The sequence below is a fragment of the Crocuta crocuta genome, unplaced genomic scaffold, assembly GCF_008692635.1.
Source record: "Crocuta crocuta isolate KB4526 unplaced genomic scaffold, BGI_CrCroc_1.0 scaffold176, whole genome shotgun sequence".
Lineage (NCBI taxonomy): Eukaryota > Metazoa > Chordata > Mammalia > Carnivora > Hyaenidae > Crocuta > Crocuta crocuta.
Genome location: NW_027531905.1, coordinates 8,548,712 through 8,564,552, shown reverse-complemented (window position 1 = coordinate 8,564,552; position 15,841 = coordinate 8,548,712). Strand labels below are relative to the sequence as shown.

The 15,841-nt window shown below is 35.8% G+C and overlaps 1 protein-coding gene across 1 annotated transcript in view; it reads right to left on the bottom strand.

The window, feature by feature from the left end:
• Positions 1-15,841, bottom strand: part of SOX5 (SRY-box transcription factor 5) — a 550,850-nt gene that overhangs the window by 119,368 nt on the left and 415,641 nt on the right. Inside the window, exon 7 of the mRNA XM_077774502.1 lies at positions 6,615-6,735. Coding sequence (XP_077630628.1) covers positions 6,615-6,735 — 121 coding nt within the window. The remainder of the gene's footprint in view (positions 1-6,614; positions 6,736-15,841) is intronic.

Genomic DNA, 15,841 nt, shown 5'->3' with positions numbered 1-15,841 from the left:
TTTGAAGGTGTTTCAGGGGAGGGGTGTATAGAGAAGAGCTGGTCACAATAATTTTAAGCAGACAAGCACAGAAGCCGGAATATATGATTACATCCTCTTCTCTCGGCTTATGTACAAAGAACCTACAGTATATGATCCTGACAACACATGTTTCCTATTTTGTCAATTTGATAAAAGCGTACCATGTCAACGGTTTTTAGCTTGTGGTTCGGTGATTGTTTCAGCACTGATTGTCAACGACCTGTATGTCAGCTGACACAGTTAAGTCAGAAATTAGCATGCAGTCTCCTAAAATGCCAGACACATGGACCCTTTACACGAGATATAATGGAACCCACATGATATCCCCATTAAACAATGAAACATGTGACATTAACCAAAAACAGGAACACATCAGTAAATATGCCTGAGGAAGTTTATGGTATTTAACTCCTAAACATTAATTTTATTGTGGTGTATGAGGAACTAATTAACTGAGAGTTTCCTTTTTTATTAGAAGCGGAAATACTGTTCAGAAAACTGATGAAGAATAAATACAGTATATTTTAAGTTTATTAAGCTTGGCTCATCCACTTCTATTTATTTAAGCTAATCTCATAAGGCAATTAAATATTTCAATCAGTAACTTTATATGGCTAGCATATAAAGTTTAGCACATTTCTGAAAAATCAATCAATGTGTTAAAATGTGGAAAGAGAATGTGAATATATTTCTAATTTCATATAGCCAAAACAATGACTAAATACATTTTCAAAAAAGAAATCACCTGACCTTTTCCAACATGAGCTTTGATAAATATACAAGTGGAAAATGACAACAGGAAAAGTTAAAACTTGGTGATTATGATGTAAATAGTTAGTATCGCCATGAGACAAATGGTTTCCAGCAGCACTGTAATACTTTTCTCTAAACAATTCAATTTTCCTCATCAGAGGAAGCCTCATTCAGGTGTGGCAGAATGAACTTGATCCTGGATAGGATATTAAATGCAATTAATTGCCAGGTGTGGTTTTAGGATTTTTTTTTTTTTTTAATCCAGATCTGTGTTTGGCTGGCACAATGCTAGGTACTACTTCATATATAATCCCATTTAATCTTTGTAACAATTCAATAAAATGGGTGTTATTAACCCATATTATAGACGAGGCAAAGAAAACTCAGTAACTTGCACAGGAAAATCAAAGTAGCAGAACAAGGCAAAACTTAATTCAAATCCACGTTCTCCCATTCTAAGTACCTTTCAGCTTTTGTTGCGTATTTGACACTGGGTTAATTAAATTAAAAAATTAAGTATCTGAAGTCATATAGACACAGGAATCAACTGGTATCGACAAATGAATCAACCACTTTATCTATACAATATTGTCCATAACGCATAAGTACAAGATAAATTTTGTCATAATATTTCATCCCATGGTCATAATATGATAGGTCGACACCAATAACTTTCTAGTAAAAAAAGGTCATAATAAGTTTTTAAGTGACGATATACTAGACTAGGCCAATAGGTTTTATCATTTCTTGGATTCAGGCACCATCCGTGGCTCAATAATTTTTTCATGGCACGTATAGGACAAAAGAAATACCCATCTCCTCCATTTTGTTACATAGTTAAGGTCCAAACAAACTAAGGTAGGTTATATAGTATCTGACAGATGTCTCTGTGTTTTCCTTGAAATTTTAAAATATGTTGTATGCCCCTATGAATAAGTAAAAGTATCCTGGTACCTTAGAACACAGTTTGGGTCTCAGCACTAGGCACATGCCCATCGCTGGGGAAAGAGTCTCTATCTGTAGCTATGCGACACATTCAATTTGACACTTTGGGCTAAACTCTCGAGCCAACTCTTTTACAACTGTTTGTTTTATACTGTATATAGAAAATGGGTTATTTTATTGGATTGCCTTACTGCAGATTTTTTTTATTTCCATATAAAATGTGTTCCTGTCAAATATGTCTAAGGCAGCTATTAGAATTATATGACTAGAAATTTTACACCCAAACAGAGAGAAGAGGGGCAGAGGACTGTAGTTATTAGTGAGAAGAAAAACACCTATTCCTCTCATTCCTGCCTATAAACTATGTGTTCTGAAGGAACAGCATTTAACTTTGAGGGTGGGGTGTGAGGAAGCTGTGTGTCATGGAAAGAGAACTGGAGTCAGTGAAACTGGTATTAACCAAACTTAGGACTTTCAACCACCTTATCTCAAAAGTTTCTCTCAAGTTGAAAATGCCAAAACCAGCATTCATATTCAAAATTATTTTGAAGTTTATTAGATTTTTTTTTTTTTGCCATATGAGCAAATACAAAAGTGATGTCTGCTTGCCAGCATGAAAGTATTCTGTGGGTGTCAAAGTGTGTACACTGCATTTCACAAAAGTCTAAGTGAAACAACTTTTGTGCTTCACAGGTTAAGAGATTAGGATCCTAAGAGGTTAAATTCTTTGTTTAATTGCTTAGGATTTCGCTCAGACTTTTCAGCAGAGGCAAGTGAACTATGTCCAAGGACTCCTCAACCATCCAGAGTGAACTTGAACCAATTCATTTATTTTATTATTTAGTATTGGAATCTCGTTTATTATTACTATTTGTTTTATTATTTTATTATTCAGTATTGGAACCGTAGTTATTTAGTTTCAAAATTCATTTCAAGAACTTTAATGAGAGTTTTCTGATTCAAATGAGCAGGTGCCCACAGACATAATTTAAAACTGGGGTTTTTAATGATGGATTATAAAAATTGGAGGGGTCTGCATATAGCAACTCAGTTGACAGTTTTCATAGAATTGACGAGTTAAAAATACAGATTACTTGATTAATTTTTCCCCTGAATGGAATGGTCTATGAATTGAGGTGATTGATCAAACCAGTGTTTTTGAATATTTTTAAACCAATGTTTTGAAATATTTTTCAAGTTATTATATATGTTTAAAAAATTCAACTTAATAATACACCATTATCTTCATCTTCTTAGAAGTTTGGAAATATTTTTAGACATTAAGAAATAAGTAAGGGGCTCCGGGGTCGTTCAGTCAGGTAAGCATTTGATTTTTGATTTCGGCTCAGGTCATGATCTCAGAGTTTGTGAGTTCAAGCCCCTGTCTGGGCTCTGTGTAGGCAGTGAAGAGCCTGCTTGGAATTTTCTCTTCCTCTTCCCCTCCCCCACCCACTCACTTTCTCTCTCAAAATAAATAAATAAACATTAAAAAAAGAAATAAGTAAGAAAAGTAATAACTAGATATGGATCCATGAAGAAGCATGCTTTCGTTCTTGATTTTATTAATAGCAAATGCTAAAACAGAATCGGAGATTCTGATAATAGTACATAGATATCTGTAGACTGATCTACACATTCATGGTTACCTGTGGATTGCAACATTCTTTACAACTTCTTTACTATCTAGCCAGTTTGCTCTGAAGTCTTTGGTTGTACTGCTATTAAATCATTCTATTGTTTACTGACATTCATTCTAGCAGGTAAGAGAGAATCTACCCGTAGGTCTCCATTCCATGCCATACCTCTACTATTACATTTTTCTTTTCTTTTTTTTTTTAATTTTTTTATTTTTTTCTGAGAGAGAAAGAGACAGCGTGCGCAGGGGAGGGTCAGAGAGAGAGGGAGATACAGAATCTGAAGCAGGTTCCAGGTTCTGAGCTAGCTGTCAGCACAGAGCCCGATGCCGGGCCCGAACCCACTAAATGCCAGATCATGACCTGAGCCGAAATTGGATGCTTAACCGACTGAGCCCCTACTATTACATTTTTCAAAGACAAAATATCTTTCTGTCCAAATGAAAGCTTCCTTTTTAAGAAAACAGAAGACGCTTACACAATTATGACGATTAGGTACCCCAACTTCTGTTTTTATTTTATCTTTTCCCTCTTGAGAACATGTTAACGTTTTTGTATACTTCCAGAGATTTTTATTTTATTTATTTGATCAAGATACATAGTCTAAACAGAAATAGTTATCATCAATACTTTCTATGAATGGATTGATGAAAAGCATTTGAATTTTTGATACCACCAAATAAATCTTTCCTATGTGCTTGAAACTCGAATTTGAGATGAGTTGGTCAGTCTTCTTCACTGAGAACTACGTAATCATACTCAAATTAAAACAAGTGACGTATGGTTGACAATTCTGGGGAGAAAATAATAAGATGATCCACTGAAGAGAGATGGCAAGGTTTATGTCCTTTCCTATCTCCATTTTTCCTGCAATGTGATTAGGGAGGAAATAGTCTGGACTATTTACTGCTCTCACCCAAACTGGCTCAAAGTGCCAGAGTGTCAACAACGGTGGTACTTTCTGTTGCTTCTGGCTTCCGAGTTTCAGGGTTTGGCATGATAGTAGTTTCAAGCTTGCCAGTGGCTGTAAAGGCTATCTTCTATTTTATTTCCAAGGTTACAAACGAAATGGTATTATTTATAATTGTAAGCACCAAAGGCATAAATATCAAATGGTTAATATATGAACAAGTTTAGAAAGGGAAAAGTGTCTCCATGCCACATCACATTAGCACTGGACAAATTTAGTTGCCCACTCTGTCAAATGGGAGTGAGGGAGAGGTGTTCTTGACCTTTTCCAGGCCTAGAGTTATGCTATTGTTCATACCCAATATGGTTTTCTCTTCAGCACAATATTTGCTAATGCGACTTTTTTCTACAGTTACTTAAAAAATGTCTTCCTGGCAAACAGAACTAGTCTATACGTATGTGTTGCAGGTGCCATCTGAGGCAACTGATGATTTTTAAAAGGGTCTTTTTTTTTTTCTCTTCAGTAACTAAGGTTACCAAAAAACACATTGGCAACATGTGTTTAATGTGACTAGTAATTCCTTAGGAAAATGGAAACAAAACAAGACAAAAAAATATTTTATGATTAAAAACTCAGAAATTAGTGTAGCAGCAGAGTTTAAAATCCTATATTTAGAATTTAAATTATTCTTACAATTTAAATATTTGGAAGATAAACATATGTTGATCATTAAAACTGTTGGTGTTTCTGAATGAACTGATCTACAAAGATAGAATGATGTGGAAAATATTACTAAATGAATAAATTCAGGACCCAGAGTGAGAACATCATCTTACAACACATGAAATCAAAGTCAAGAGAAAGATGTGAAAAAGCAGTGTGTAAACTGCAAAGGGCAAAATATCATACAACTGTGAATTTTTACAGTCCTGAGTTCAGTTCACTTTTACCTAGATTCTGTAGTTGCAATCTACTCTTCTCAAATGGCTTTGTATATTTAAAAACAAAATACATCCCACTTCTTCAATATTATATAGAGAAATGCTTAAAAACTAGGGATAAATGTTAAAATGTGAAATTCAAGACATCATTTTTACAGGAAACTTAAATCTGATCTCTAGCAATGTTGGATAGAGTTATGCAAATGCAATAAGTACTGAAGCATAGCAAGATTTTAATGGGACAATTTATTAACGTAGAAATGAACCCACGTATACTGGACTTTAAAAAAACAATAGTCTATATGAATATCTGAAGGATGTTGGTATTTCATTAACTGTTTCCAATGATGTTCTACTCTTATGAATAAAAATATTTTAATAAACTTGACCTCCCTATCTATGCCCTTTGTCTAATAATGCTCTAGAAAATATGTTACTCAGTGGTCTAGTCTCTCTTTGGAATTTGTTACGATTTTTATTCAACAGATTATAGCTGGCATTTTGCCTATTTAAATTTTAGAAAGTGAAGTGTGAGAGTGTTTCCACAATTAACAATATACAATCTCAATTTTGATTAAAAAAAGAGAAAAGTCATAAAATCACAGGCATCTAAAGTTAATAAGCAATATACACAGTTATCTTGGAATAACTTCTCACTTGGAATAACTTCTCACTTAGTACAAAAATGCCCTTGTAGTGTTTGTAACCAGTGGCCATTCATTCATTCATTTAACAAATAATTGAATGTTGTACTGAAAGTTTAGATACAACAATGAATACAACCAGCACTTACCCTCACAGAACTTCCTTAAAATTAAAATAAAAAAGAAAATATACAGGATCCAAAGGAATAAGAGAAAGGGATCTAACTAGGTTAGGCAAGTTCTCCCTGATCTGAGTTGAAAGATGTCCAGAACACTGAGGAGAGTGAACACTTACACTGTAAGAGTCAGGAAAGAATATGGTTTGGTCTAAGAACTAAAACAAGACTAGTAAGAAATTAGGCTGTAAACAGGGAGGAGACAGATAAGGAAAGGCCAACTAATTCACATTAGGAAACTTGAGTTTATCTTAAAAGGAAATGGAAAGCAATTGAAAAACATCTTCCTGTCTTATCTTTGCAAAAACAAATTGAACCTGAAAATTATATTCATATTATAAAAATACACTAGAAATGGAAGTTATGAAACTGAATTATTAAGAGCAAATACTGGCTTCATAAGCAAAGAAATAATCTAAGTCCTTTTAAATACCAACATAAATCCTTTTCTACACTTTCGGTGTGTTTCCTTTTTAAAATAAAAATGCTATATGAGTGATCTCATTTCTTGGTGTGGCAGGAATATTAAATTGCCTAATTTAAAGCCATGCCCTCCACCCACTCCCAAATGGAAAATCAATGGTACTTACTACATCCAGCCTTATAGCTGAAGCCTGGAGGAAGAAGGAATCCTTGCTGGGCAGCTGCAGCCAGCGTCCGTTGATCAGGAGGGAACACGGGAATCATTAATGGCGGCAGTTGACCTTGAACCTGCTGAACGTGATAGAGCGAATCAAAGAGACGAAGTTTTGGTGCTCCATGGTTCCCGCCCTCCTTACTTTATGACAAAAGGAAACCATTTATTCAATTCAATATGCTGTCGAACAAGCTTGCTCAAACACTGGGCCTGAGATCAAGCCTTTGACACCAAACTGAGAATATCCTCTAGCTGGAAGGTGTTACCAAGTTCACTTTCTAACCTGATGAATAATTTCCCTACATGATACCCACATAAAGCATCACTGCTTCATACAATACAAGGATTTTTCTTATTGCATTAATGTTATGGTTAAAAAAAAATTACCCTTTGGTTGAACTAAAATCTCCCTCTATAAATCCTGTTAGGGCTAATTTTACCTTCTAAAACAAAACTAACTAAATTGGTATCATTTTACATCTAAATAGGTTTTCATTATTTGAAGATAATTCTCATGTTCACGAAATATTGACATTTTTTGAACAAAAGAGCTGGAAAAGAAACTAAGTTTCTTTTAGGTTTTAAAGTTACTAAGACTTTCCCTTTTGTTTATAGAAAGGTAACTGGGGCCAAAGAGAACTGGCATGGCCATGGAATGGGAGAGTTAAACTAGGTCTAAAATCCAGTCCCTTGAATCCTGCTCTGTTACACTCTTTTGTCTTCATCTATCCTTTCACAAACAGTTGAACCACTCCCTAAACCAAATGGTCTGTGTTTTGGTTGCCATCTTTGGTATACACTTTAATTTGCAGATGTCACTCTCAGAATATGGGGTTCAAGTCAGTAAAGAAATAACCCAGCATAACAGAATAACTATCTTCTTAGAACTGAGCAGATCTCTAGAAATGCAACCTAATGTAGTCATTTATGCAGAAATATCCACACGGTACTGATGAATGCAGAGGTTATCATAAGTAAAATATTTCTCCCAAATAATTATTAAGCAAAATCTCCCTGGTGAACGTGATGATTGGATAGTGTTTTTCATTAAATATATGACTGAGAATTTAGGATCATGCTAAAAATCACATACATAGCTGACGCTTTATTCTCACTACTCTTTCCGCACATTAATTCAATTATTTGGAAAATATTTAATTTTTAATGTTTATTGATATTTTGTCTTCCTGTTTTTAATTTTTTTTAAAAAAAATTTAATGTTTAGCAATTTCTGAGCGAGCGAGAGAGACAGACTGTGAGCGGGGGAGGGACAGAGAGAGAGGGAGACACAGAATCTGAAGCAGGCTTCAGGCTCTGAGCTGTCAGCACAGAGCCCAACACAGGGTTCAAACTCACTAGCAGTGAGATCATGACCTGAGCCGAAGTCAGGGGCTTAACCGACTGAGCCTCCCAGGCTCCCCTGGAAAATATTTAATTAACACTATGTATAAGAAAATGAGCTTGTCTGTAGAAAAACAAGAGTAAACAAGAAAATCAAGAGCCTATGCCCATTACATTACAGTGGGGATAATGATAGAAGATTAAGAAAACAAATATCCAAAAAAGACTGCAAATTCGTTCAGTTGCTAATCCTAACACAACCCTGAACACTCTTTCAGATTTGTTTTCTCTTTCTCCTACTGGCACTGAACATCCTTGGGGCACTTAGGATTCTCATAGTGCTCATCACTTCTCACTTTAAAAGTCCACCTACAGTTTGTCCATTATTTCATTTTTTACAGCAAACTTCTGACATATTTCTGAGATTTTTGGCTTGTGAGTATATGCACTGTGGGGTGGGGGTGGGGTGATGTTTGAGTAAAAGGTGGGAGGGAGGGGGAAAGAGACACAGACAGAGACGGAGAGAAAAATAAGCACTATAAGAATGAGAGATCTGTTTTCGGCAATGACTCCAAATTGGAAAGCATTTCTTTCAGCCAAAAGGATTTTAAACCTATCACTGCCACCAGAGTGAAACTAAAAGGGAATGACAACAAACAGGAATACAAAAAGACAGTGTCTTAAAGTTAGAGCGAAAGGCTTATATCATCACTACAACCAGCTGTTTTTGAGCATACTGGAGGAAAGATATACCTTACGTAGAAAGCAATGCAAAACAATTGACTAAAGACTGAAAATAAGACTTTGCATATGGAGCAAGTTAGTAGGCATAAGTGGTCAAAATCAGAGGTACAAATCAGAAGGCAAAGCAGCATGGGGGCTCGTTCAGAGCGAAAAGAGAGCGCTGGCCAGAATAACAAGCAAGGAAATGAATGGAAAACCAGCTCCCATATATATTTTATATTTCATTGTTCGTAAGTTATTATATTTTATACAGCACATCTCCTGCTTTCTAAGACACCACTGGTTATACGATGTACACATGAATTTAACAAGAGCATTTTAAAGGGAAGAAGAAAGGAACTTCAAATGAAACACATAGAAGCATTATAAGAAGTATCCAAATTTCAGATAGCTTAAAATTTGGGAAACATAACTTCTGGAACTGCAGAAACAAGAGGTTCTTGTTTTAGCGCAGTTTTCAAACTTGAATGTATATTAGAATCACCTGGCAAGCTCCGAAAAATTCTCAATGCCCAGACTTCTTCCCACGCCAACTGAATATGAATCAATAGGGGTGAGACCCAGCCAGCAGCATTTTTTTAAAGTTCCCCTGATGATTCCAACGTGCATCCACCTTGGAGAAGGACGGTTGTATAGAACGCTTTCAGTCACTGTCAACTAATCTTTTTGTCTTCATGTTTTGCCTGGAGTCACAAAGCACCTTCAGGTATAGAAGTAGTTGAAAGGGGCACCGCCTGACTTTTACAGGTTCTGGTGCCCACAGGGTAGAACCAGACATTAAGCTGGATTGCTCATAGAATTCCTTCTAATTGAGTCTTTTATCTCTTTTTATAAGTCCCTTTTGTGAGAAACTTTGAATGGTTTGCTTCTACCTAGAGAGTCACAACCAAACCCTTCGGCATGGTAGTCAAGATGCTTTACAATCTGTCCTCCGTCTACATTTCCAAAGGTGTTGCTCTGCTTCAGTTCCTGTACTTTTGCCACAAGGGACCATGAAGAGTTCCTTGCACACTCCGTGTTTTTCCATGCCCGAGTATGCTCAAAGGTATTTTCTCTTCTGTTTTGAGTGATTTCTCTTTTCCTTTTCTTCTTGGCAAAATTCGACTTATTTTTCAAAAGCTTTTGAGACCCACATAATGTGTTTGCCTGTGAAAAACTTCTTTCTTGTGGTGCCAATTTTCAGGCAGAAAGAACTGTTACTTCTTTTAACCTCATAAAGCTAATACAATACTTACTGTATTGAATAATACTTTCTTGTATAACTTGAATCTCCCTTATGCCCTAGGAGTTTATTTAGGAAAGAGGTTGTAACTCACTTATTATTGTACCTCTAGAAAGCTTAGCATAGCAGATGAAACTATCATATGTATTGATAATTCATGAATAAAAAACAAGAACAAACTATATAGTCCCAATTTTAAAAAGTTTTATGTTTATTTTTGGAGAGAGAGAGAAAGAGAGAGAGTGAACTTGGGAGGGGCAGAGAAAGAGGGAGAGAGAATCCCAAGCAGGATCTGTGCTGTCAGTGCAGAGCCCTATGCGGGTCTTGAACTCACAAACCAGGAGATCATGACCTGAGCCACAACCAAGAGTAGGATGCCTAACTGACTGAGCCACCCAGGTGCCCCTATATTTCCATCTTTTAAATTACATCTATTTAAAAATATTTTTAATTAATTGATTTATTTTAAGATAGCATGGGCCAGGGGGTGGGGAGCAGAGAGAGAAGGAGAGAGAGAATCTGAAGCAGGCTCCATACCGTCAGCACAGAGCCCTAGGCGGGGGTTGAACTCGTGAATCGTGAGATTGTGAGCTGTGGGATCATGACCTGAGCAGGGTTCAAGAGTCAGACAGTTAACTGACTGTGCCACCCAGGCACCTCAAAATTTGAGTATTTGAAAGAATAAATTGTAATATGCTCCTGTGCTTTTAAATATCTGGGTAGTCTAAGCCTTTGTCTTAGTATGATTATGGAAATGCATTTTTCTTTAGTGATATAATTTGTTTTAGTGTCTAAATTTTCCAAGATCTGCATATATAGAATAACAGAGTTTTAAGGTTGAGAAGTATTCTAGAGATTGGCACAACACAATCATTCTGTTGAATGGAACGGAAATAATGCGTTGGCTATATAAATTGTTCAAGTTCCCACTTCAAGGTAAGAGCAGAGTTAATACTGAACTATATCTCTTAACTCTTAATCTAGTTCTCTTTTCCCACACAATGAGAGAAGTTGGAGGGGAAGTTGAAACTACAAGGGAAAGAAAGGAACCCTAACAGTGAACAACTCTAATTTCATTGTCCGAATGATGGGTTTTCTTTAGATTATCATACAACAGATTATAAAGGATTGTACTAAAAAACTCAGAATAAAGAGTAAAATAAATACCAAAACGTGTGGCTAATCCACATATGCAACTACAAACACATCTCAAAATACAGTTGATCACTATTTGTAGAATCTGTATGTGCAAAGTTGCCTACTTGCTAAAATTTACTCCTTACCCTCTTCCCAAATTTACTGGTACCAGTGTTTTTGCAGTCACTCACAGACGTGTGCATACTAGTAAGAAATTTTGTCGGTGATTTCACTGTTTAAAATGCATATAAAATCAATAATAAATATTAATAAGGTGTCTTTAAAAAGAAACACACATATAACAAAGGTATGTGTTGATCAGGTGATAAAAATGGTGTGACAAAAAGTACTTAGGGACCTAACTGCATTTTTCCCAGGAGCAACTGCTCGGTATTTGCTAATTCAGTGCTCATGGCAACTTTATAGAACGCAACTAGTGTACATAATGAGTGCCAATTGTATTACTGCTATATCTTAACTAATTCTCAGTTCACCTCCACTGAAATTTAGTCACCCTTTGGGAGAAAAGGACAGATCACATCAAAGCAGCATACTGATATCCTCATAAATTCTAAAACTAGTTTCTTAAAGGGTTAGTGATTCACACTTACGTACTTGAAGTTTTGACTATTTCCAAATCCTATTCGCTATTAACTTCATTTATTTTCTTTCACTTAATGCGTGAAATTCCTCTTAAATTTCTAATTAAGGTTTAAAATGTGTGACATTTATAATTACGTTTCAATAAAATTCTTTTGTCACAAAATTTTAGTCCTTTTAATAGGCAGCATGTTACTCCCTAGTTACAATAACCCCCAATAAATTTAAGAGGCTACTGCCTTTAACACGGTGTATTATGTTTTAACATCTTTTATCACTCTACCACATAGTGTAATCTTGTCTTCTAAAATCTTAAGAATCTAACACAAACCGGTCACATTACGATACTTGTAGAAAATAACAAGTTAATATTTATTAATTATTCATAGTTAAATATTTTATATTTTAAGTAAATGTTCTATTGCAAAACCCTTTAGTGACTCCCTGAAACTAATATATCAAGTAGGTACTTAAGATTATTCCTTTAGCTTTCAGTCACATGGCTCTGTTTATTAGTTTATTCACTTAATCAACAATTTCACTAAGCAGAACATGCACTTTTTTGTAACGAGGGATGCAAAGATGAATTCACATATGATGCCTGCTTTCTAGGAGCTCTGAGTCTGGTGGGGCAAATAAGTATATAGGTACCTATAATCCACTGCCATTCATTCAGTAATAGAGACCAGTATAGGAGCCTATAGAAGCAGATAGGAGACTCCTAACACAGCCTGGAGAAACCAAGGCAAGCCTCACGGGGCTAGGTATACCAGGCACAGGGTCTGAACGGATAAGTAGAAGTTAGCTAGGCAAAGAGATGCGAGTCTGGGAAAAAAAATTCTAAGCAAAGGAGGAGATGTGAGGAAAGAAACAGGGATACAGAAAAGCAGCATGTGAACAGGACACCGTCTGAGCAGTCTGGGATAACAAAAAGTAAGAGGAAACCAGTGGTGAGAAGGTCTGTCTGAATGAGTCTGGGTATCAGGGTAAGATGCATAAAATTCCCCATGAGGTTGTGGGGAACCACCGAGGGATTTTAAGTAGATTGGGTAGAATATTTTGATGGGTATATGGAGAAGAGATTTAAAAGACCAAACATAGAGACCAGGTAGGAAGCTAATTGAGGCAACCTGGCAATAGATTTTGAGGGCTTGATTAGTTACAAGAGGGTTAGAAATGAGGAGAAAAAGCCAAGAAATATTTAGAAAAAAGGGGGGATAATGGGGGGATGCTATATATATGTGGGTATATGAGAATGTATCTCTGTATCTAATATACATAAAACATATAACAAAATATTATCTATATACATTATATATATGCAGAAGAATATATATATTCTGTGAGTCTTCCCTTCTCTGTGATTTTTCTTATAGTGCCCGTCACTCCGCTCAAGGAGCAGAGAAGGTGAATTCCAGCATTCAGTTTTGGGACGTGAAGGAAATTGTGGGAAATTCAGCAAGGTCATTAAGAGGAAACCAAAGTTGCTTTAGAATAACAATGGGCCCTGGGCGCTACCCCAGGAAGAGAGACCCGGAAGGGCTTACTAGACTGGAAAAATATAGAAATCAAATAACTGCAGGGACTCCACATCAGTACCAAGGAGCAGTTTGTGTGAGAGCTCAAACAACAGGAAGTTAGGTTATGGTGGTACATTTGCTTAAACTATATACACAAACGTTGTAATGAAAGGCAGCTGTATGATTTAAGTCATCACAAGTACAAATAAAATGCAAAATCTAAAACTTTCAAATGTTCCTCAAGAGTTCAGTCAGATGAGTACTGTCGTGTTCAAGCACACATCATCTTTAGGGATCAGTTCACCTACAGCTGAAATTCAGCCACCTTCAGGGGGGAACACAGCAGCTATTTAGAAGCACACAGTGATAGTACACAGTAGTTTTTGAGAAAATGAAGAATATAATATCCAAATGAGATTACAAGAGGGGTTTGGGTAGGCAGGATATAATTACCCAAACTGGAGTAACCAGGATCACAAGGCTGACTTTCTACAATTAGCAAGAAGAGGCATGGGATCTTCAATGACCAGTAACAGTTTGTGATTTTTCATTTCATATAACAGAAAGTAGATTTGTCAGTTTATCCTACCCAATGCAATGGTCTTTAGGAAAACAAAACAACAACAAAAAAAAACACCTACACTAAAATTAAGAATAAAGGAGTCAATTTTATCTTCCAATTAATCTACGAGGAAGACTAAAGAAAATCTCATTGAGAGCTACTGAGACATAAAAACACTGCTAAAATTGCAATGCCTGCCTCTCACTTCCCAATGGCCACACTGGGGTTGTATCACCTCTAATTTCATGTGATTTAAGACAAAGACAAAGTAGCCATATTCTTTCAGAACAAAAATGAACAGCCATGTGGGTTTTTTTACATAGTACTCTTCTTCGGCAAAAAGCCACAGAACTTTTTTTAAAAATCGTTTCCAAGGATGAAAGTGACTTTGCCAAGCAAAGTGGCTTCAAAACAGGCCTCAAAAATACTAATAGAAAGACAGATGGTTCTACTAAGAGCTTGGCTGCCAAAATTTAAAAAAAAAAAAAGTAGGAAAAAAAAAACCCAGAGTGATGCTATTGAAGCTGACTGCAAAGTTATCTGATGACTACAAATACTTTTGTCCCATCACAAGTGCTAACTCTGCCTCCAGGGCTGATATAGCCAAACTACTAACTTCCCCACATCCAGTCCCCCTGGATTCCCACCCCTCCTAAATAAAACCTGTCAGTGCCAAGCCCCACAAAACAGCACAAGCATGCACTTGATTCTGACTGACTGCTCTGCAGAAGCAAAATATTGCATTGAAGAACTCCTATTTAGGAACAGACCCACAAGGAAAATTGCTTTTCTTTTCAAAACTGCCTGTCACATTTTCTTTTTCTAATTCCCCCTTTCCTCCTCCTCTCTGTCACCAAAGGGCCCCTGGGCCCTATGAGTTTAGATGATACAAACTCAATTTGTATAAAGAAGGCAAGAGGCAGCACCACAGAGAGGAGGAGATAGTTTACAAGGATAGAGAAATAATCCAGTCAAGACACAGTGCAATTTTCTTTCCAAACTACTAGTACAATAATACCTCCACTTTATTTCCTTCAGGGCAACTGTCATTTCTTTTTAACCAGATTGCTACTAGATATAATAGAAACTGAAATATTATATGGTCACTGACTCTTCCTTTCGATGGCTCATTTCACTATTGCATTTTTACTTTTGCATGATGTGCTTATTGTTGGCATTGTTACTAGCATACAACCACTTTCAAATGATGTAGAATTAAGACCTCTGTCACTCTAAAGCAATAAAATTTCATTCTTAATACTGTGCAGGTTTCACTTAAGTAGTTTTCTTGTCTAATAGCACCTTTTATTTATTTACATTTAGGCATTACATTCTTATGAAGCACCATTTTAATATACATTCAACCCATATCAACCAGAATGATGGCATTTCTTATAAATATGAAACATGCTTAAACAAAGTATCTTTGCTGACTTAAGGAAAAATCTCTATTTTAAAAGTTGATAATCATAGAAACTTGAGGGTGGCAAAAATATGGTGTTAAATAAGAAATCAATTGTGAAAGAGTATGGGGAAAACAGCCATTCCATTTGCCAAGGACAATTTTGAGCTGAATGAAAGAATTAAAAAGGCAATGATTAAAATATCTCAAATGATGCATTATTCAGGATTAGGTTATCATCTCTCTCTTAAAGGCAATATTTTATGTAGCTCGATAGCTGTTACTTGATAAAAGCAAAGTCTTTCTTTATAATGCAACTCTATTTGTTCCCTCCATTGTGTGTGACTATTTGTATTACTTATCATGGTTCCTGACAACAAAACAGCCTAGTTCATATGAGTATGCATGGTTCTCTGTTCGCATGAACAGAATCAGGCTTCGCCAATACTAATACAATCTTATTTTATATCACGCATTACTCTGTCATTGTCATTTACATGCAAATGAAAGACAACATAAAATATAATGGCCAACATGAAATATAATATATTTTTCAATTATATTTCTCAGGACACCATCATTAGAAAACTTAATAAAATTCACTATTTATTGATTTCTGATTTATGATGTTTTGCTGAATGGGCTATAATAG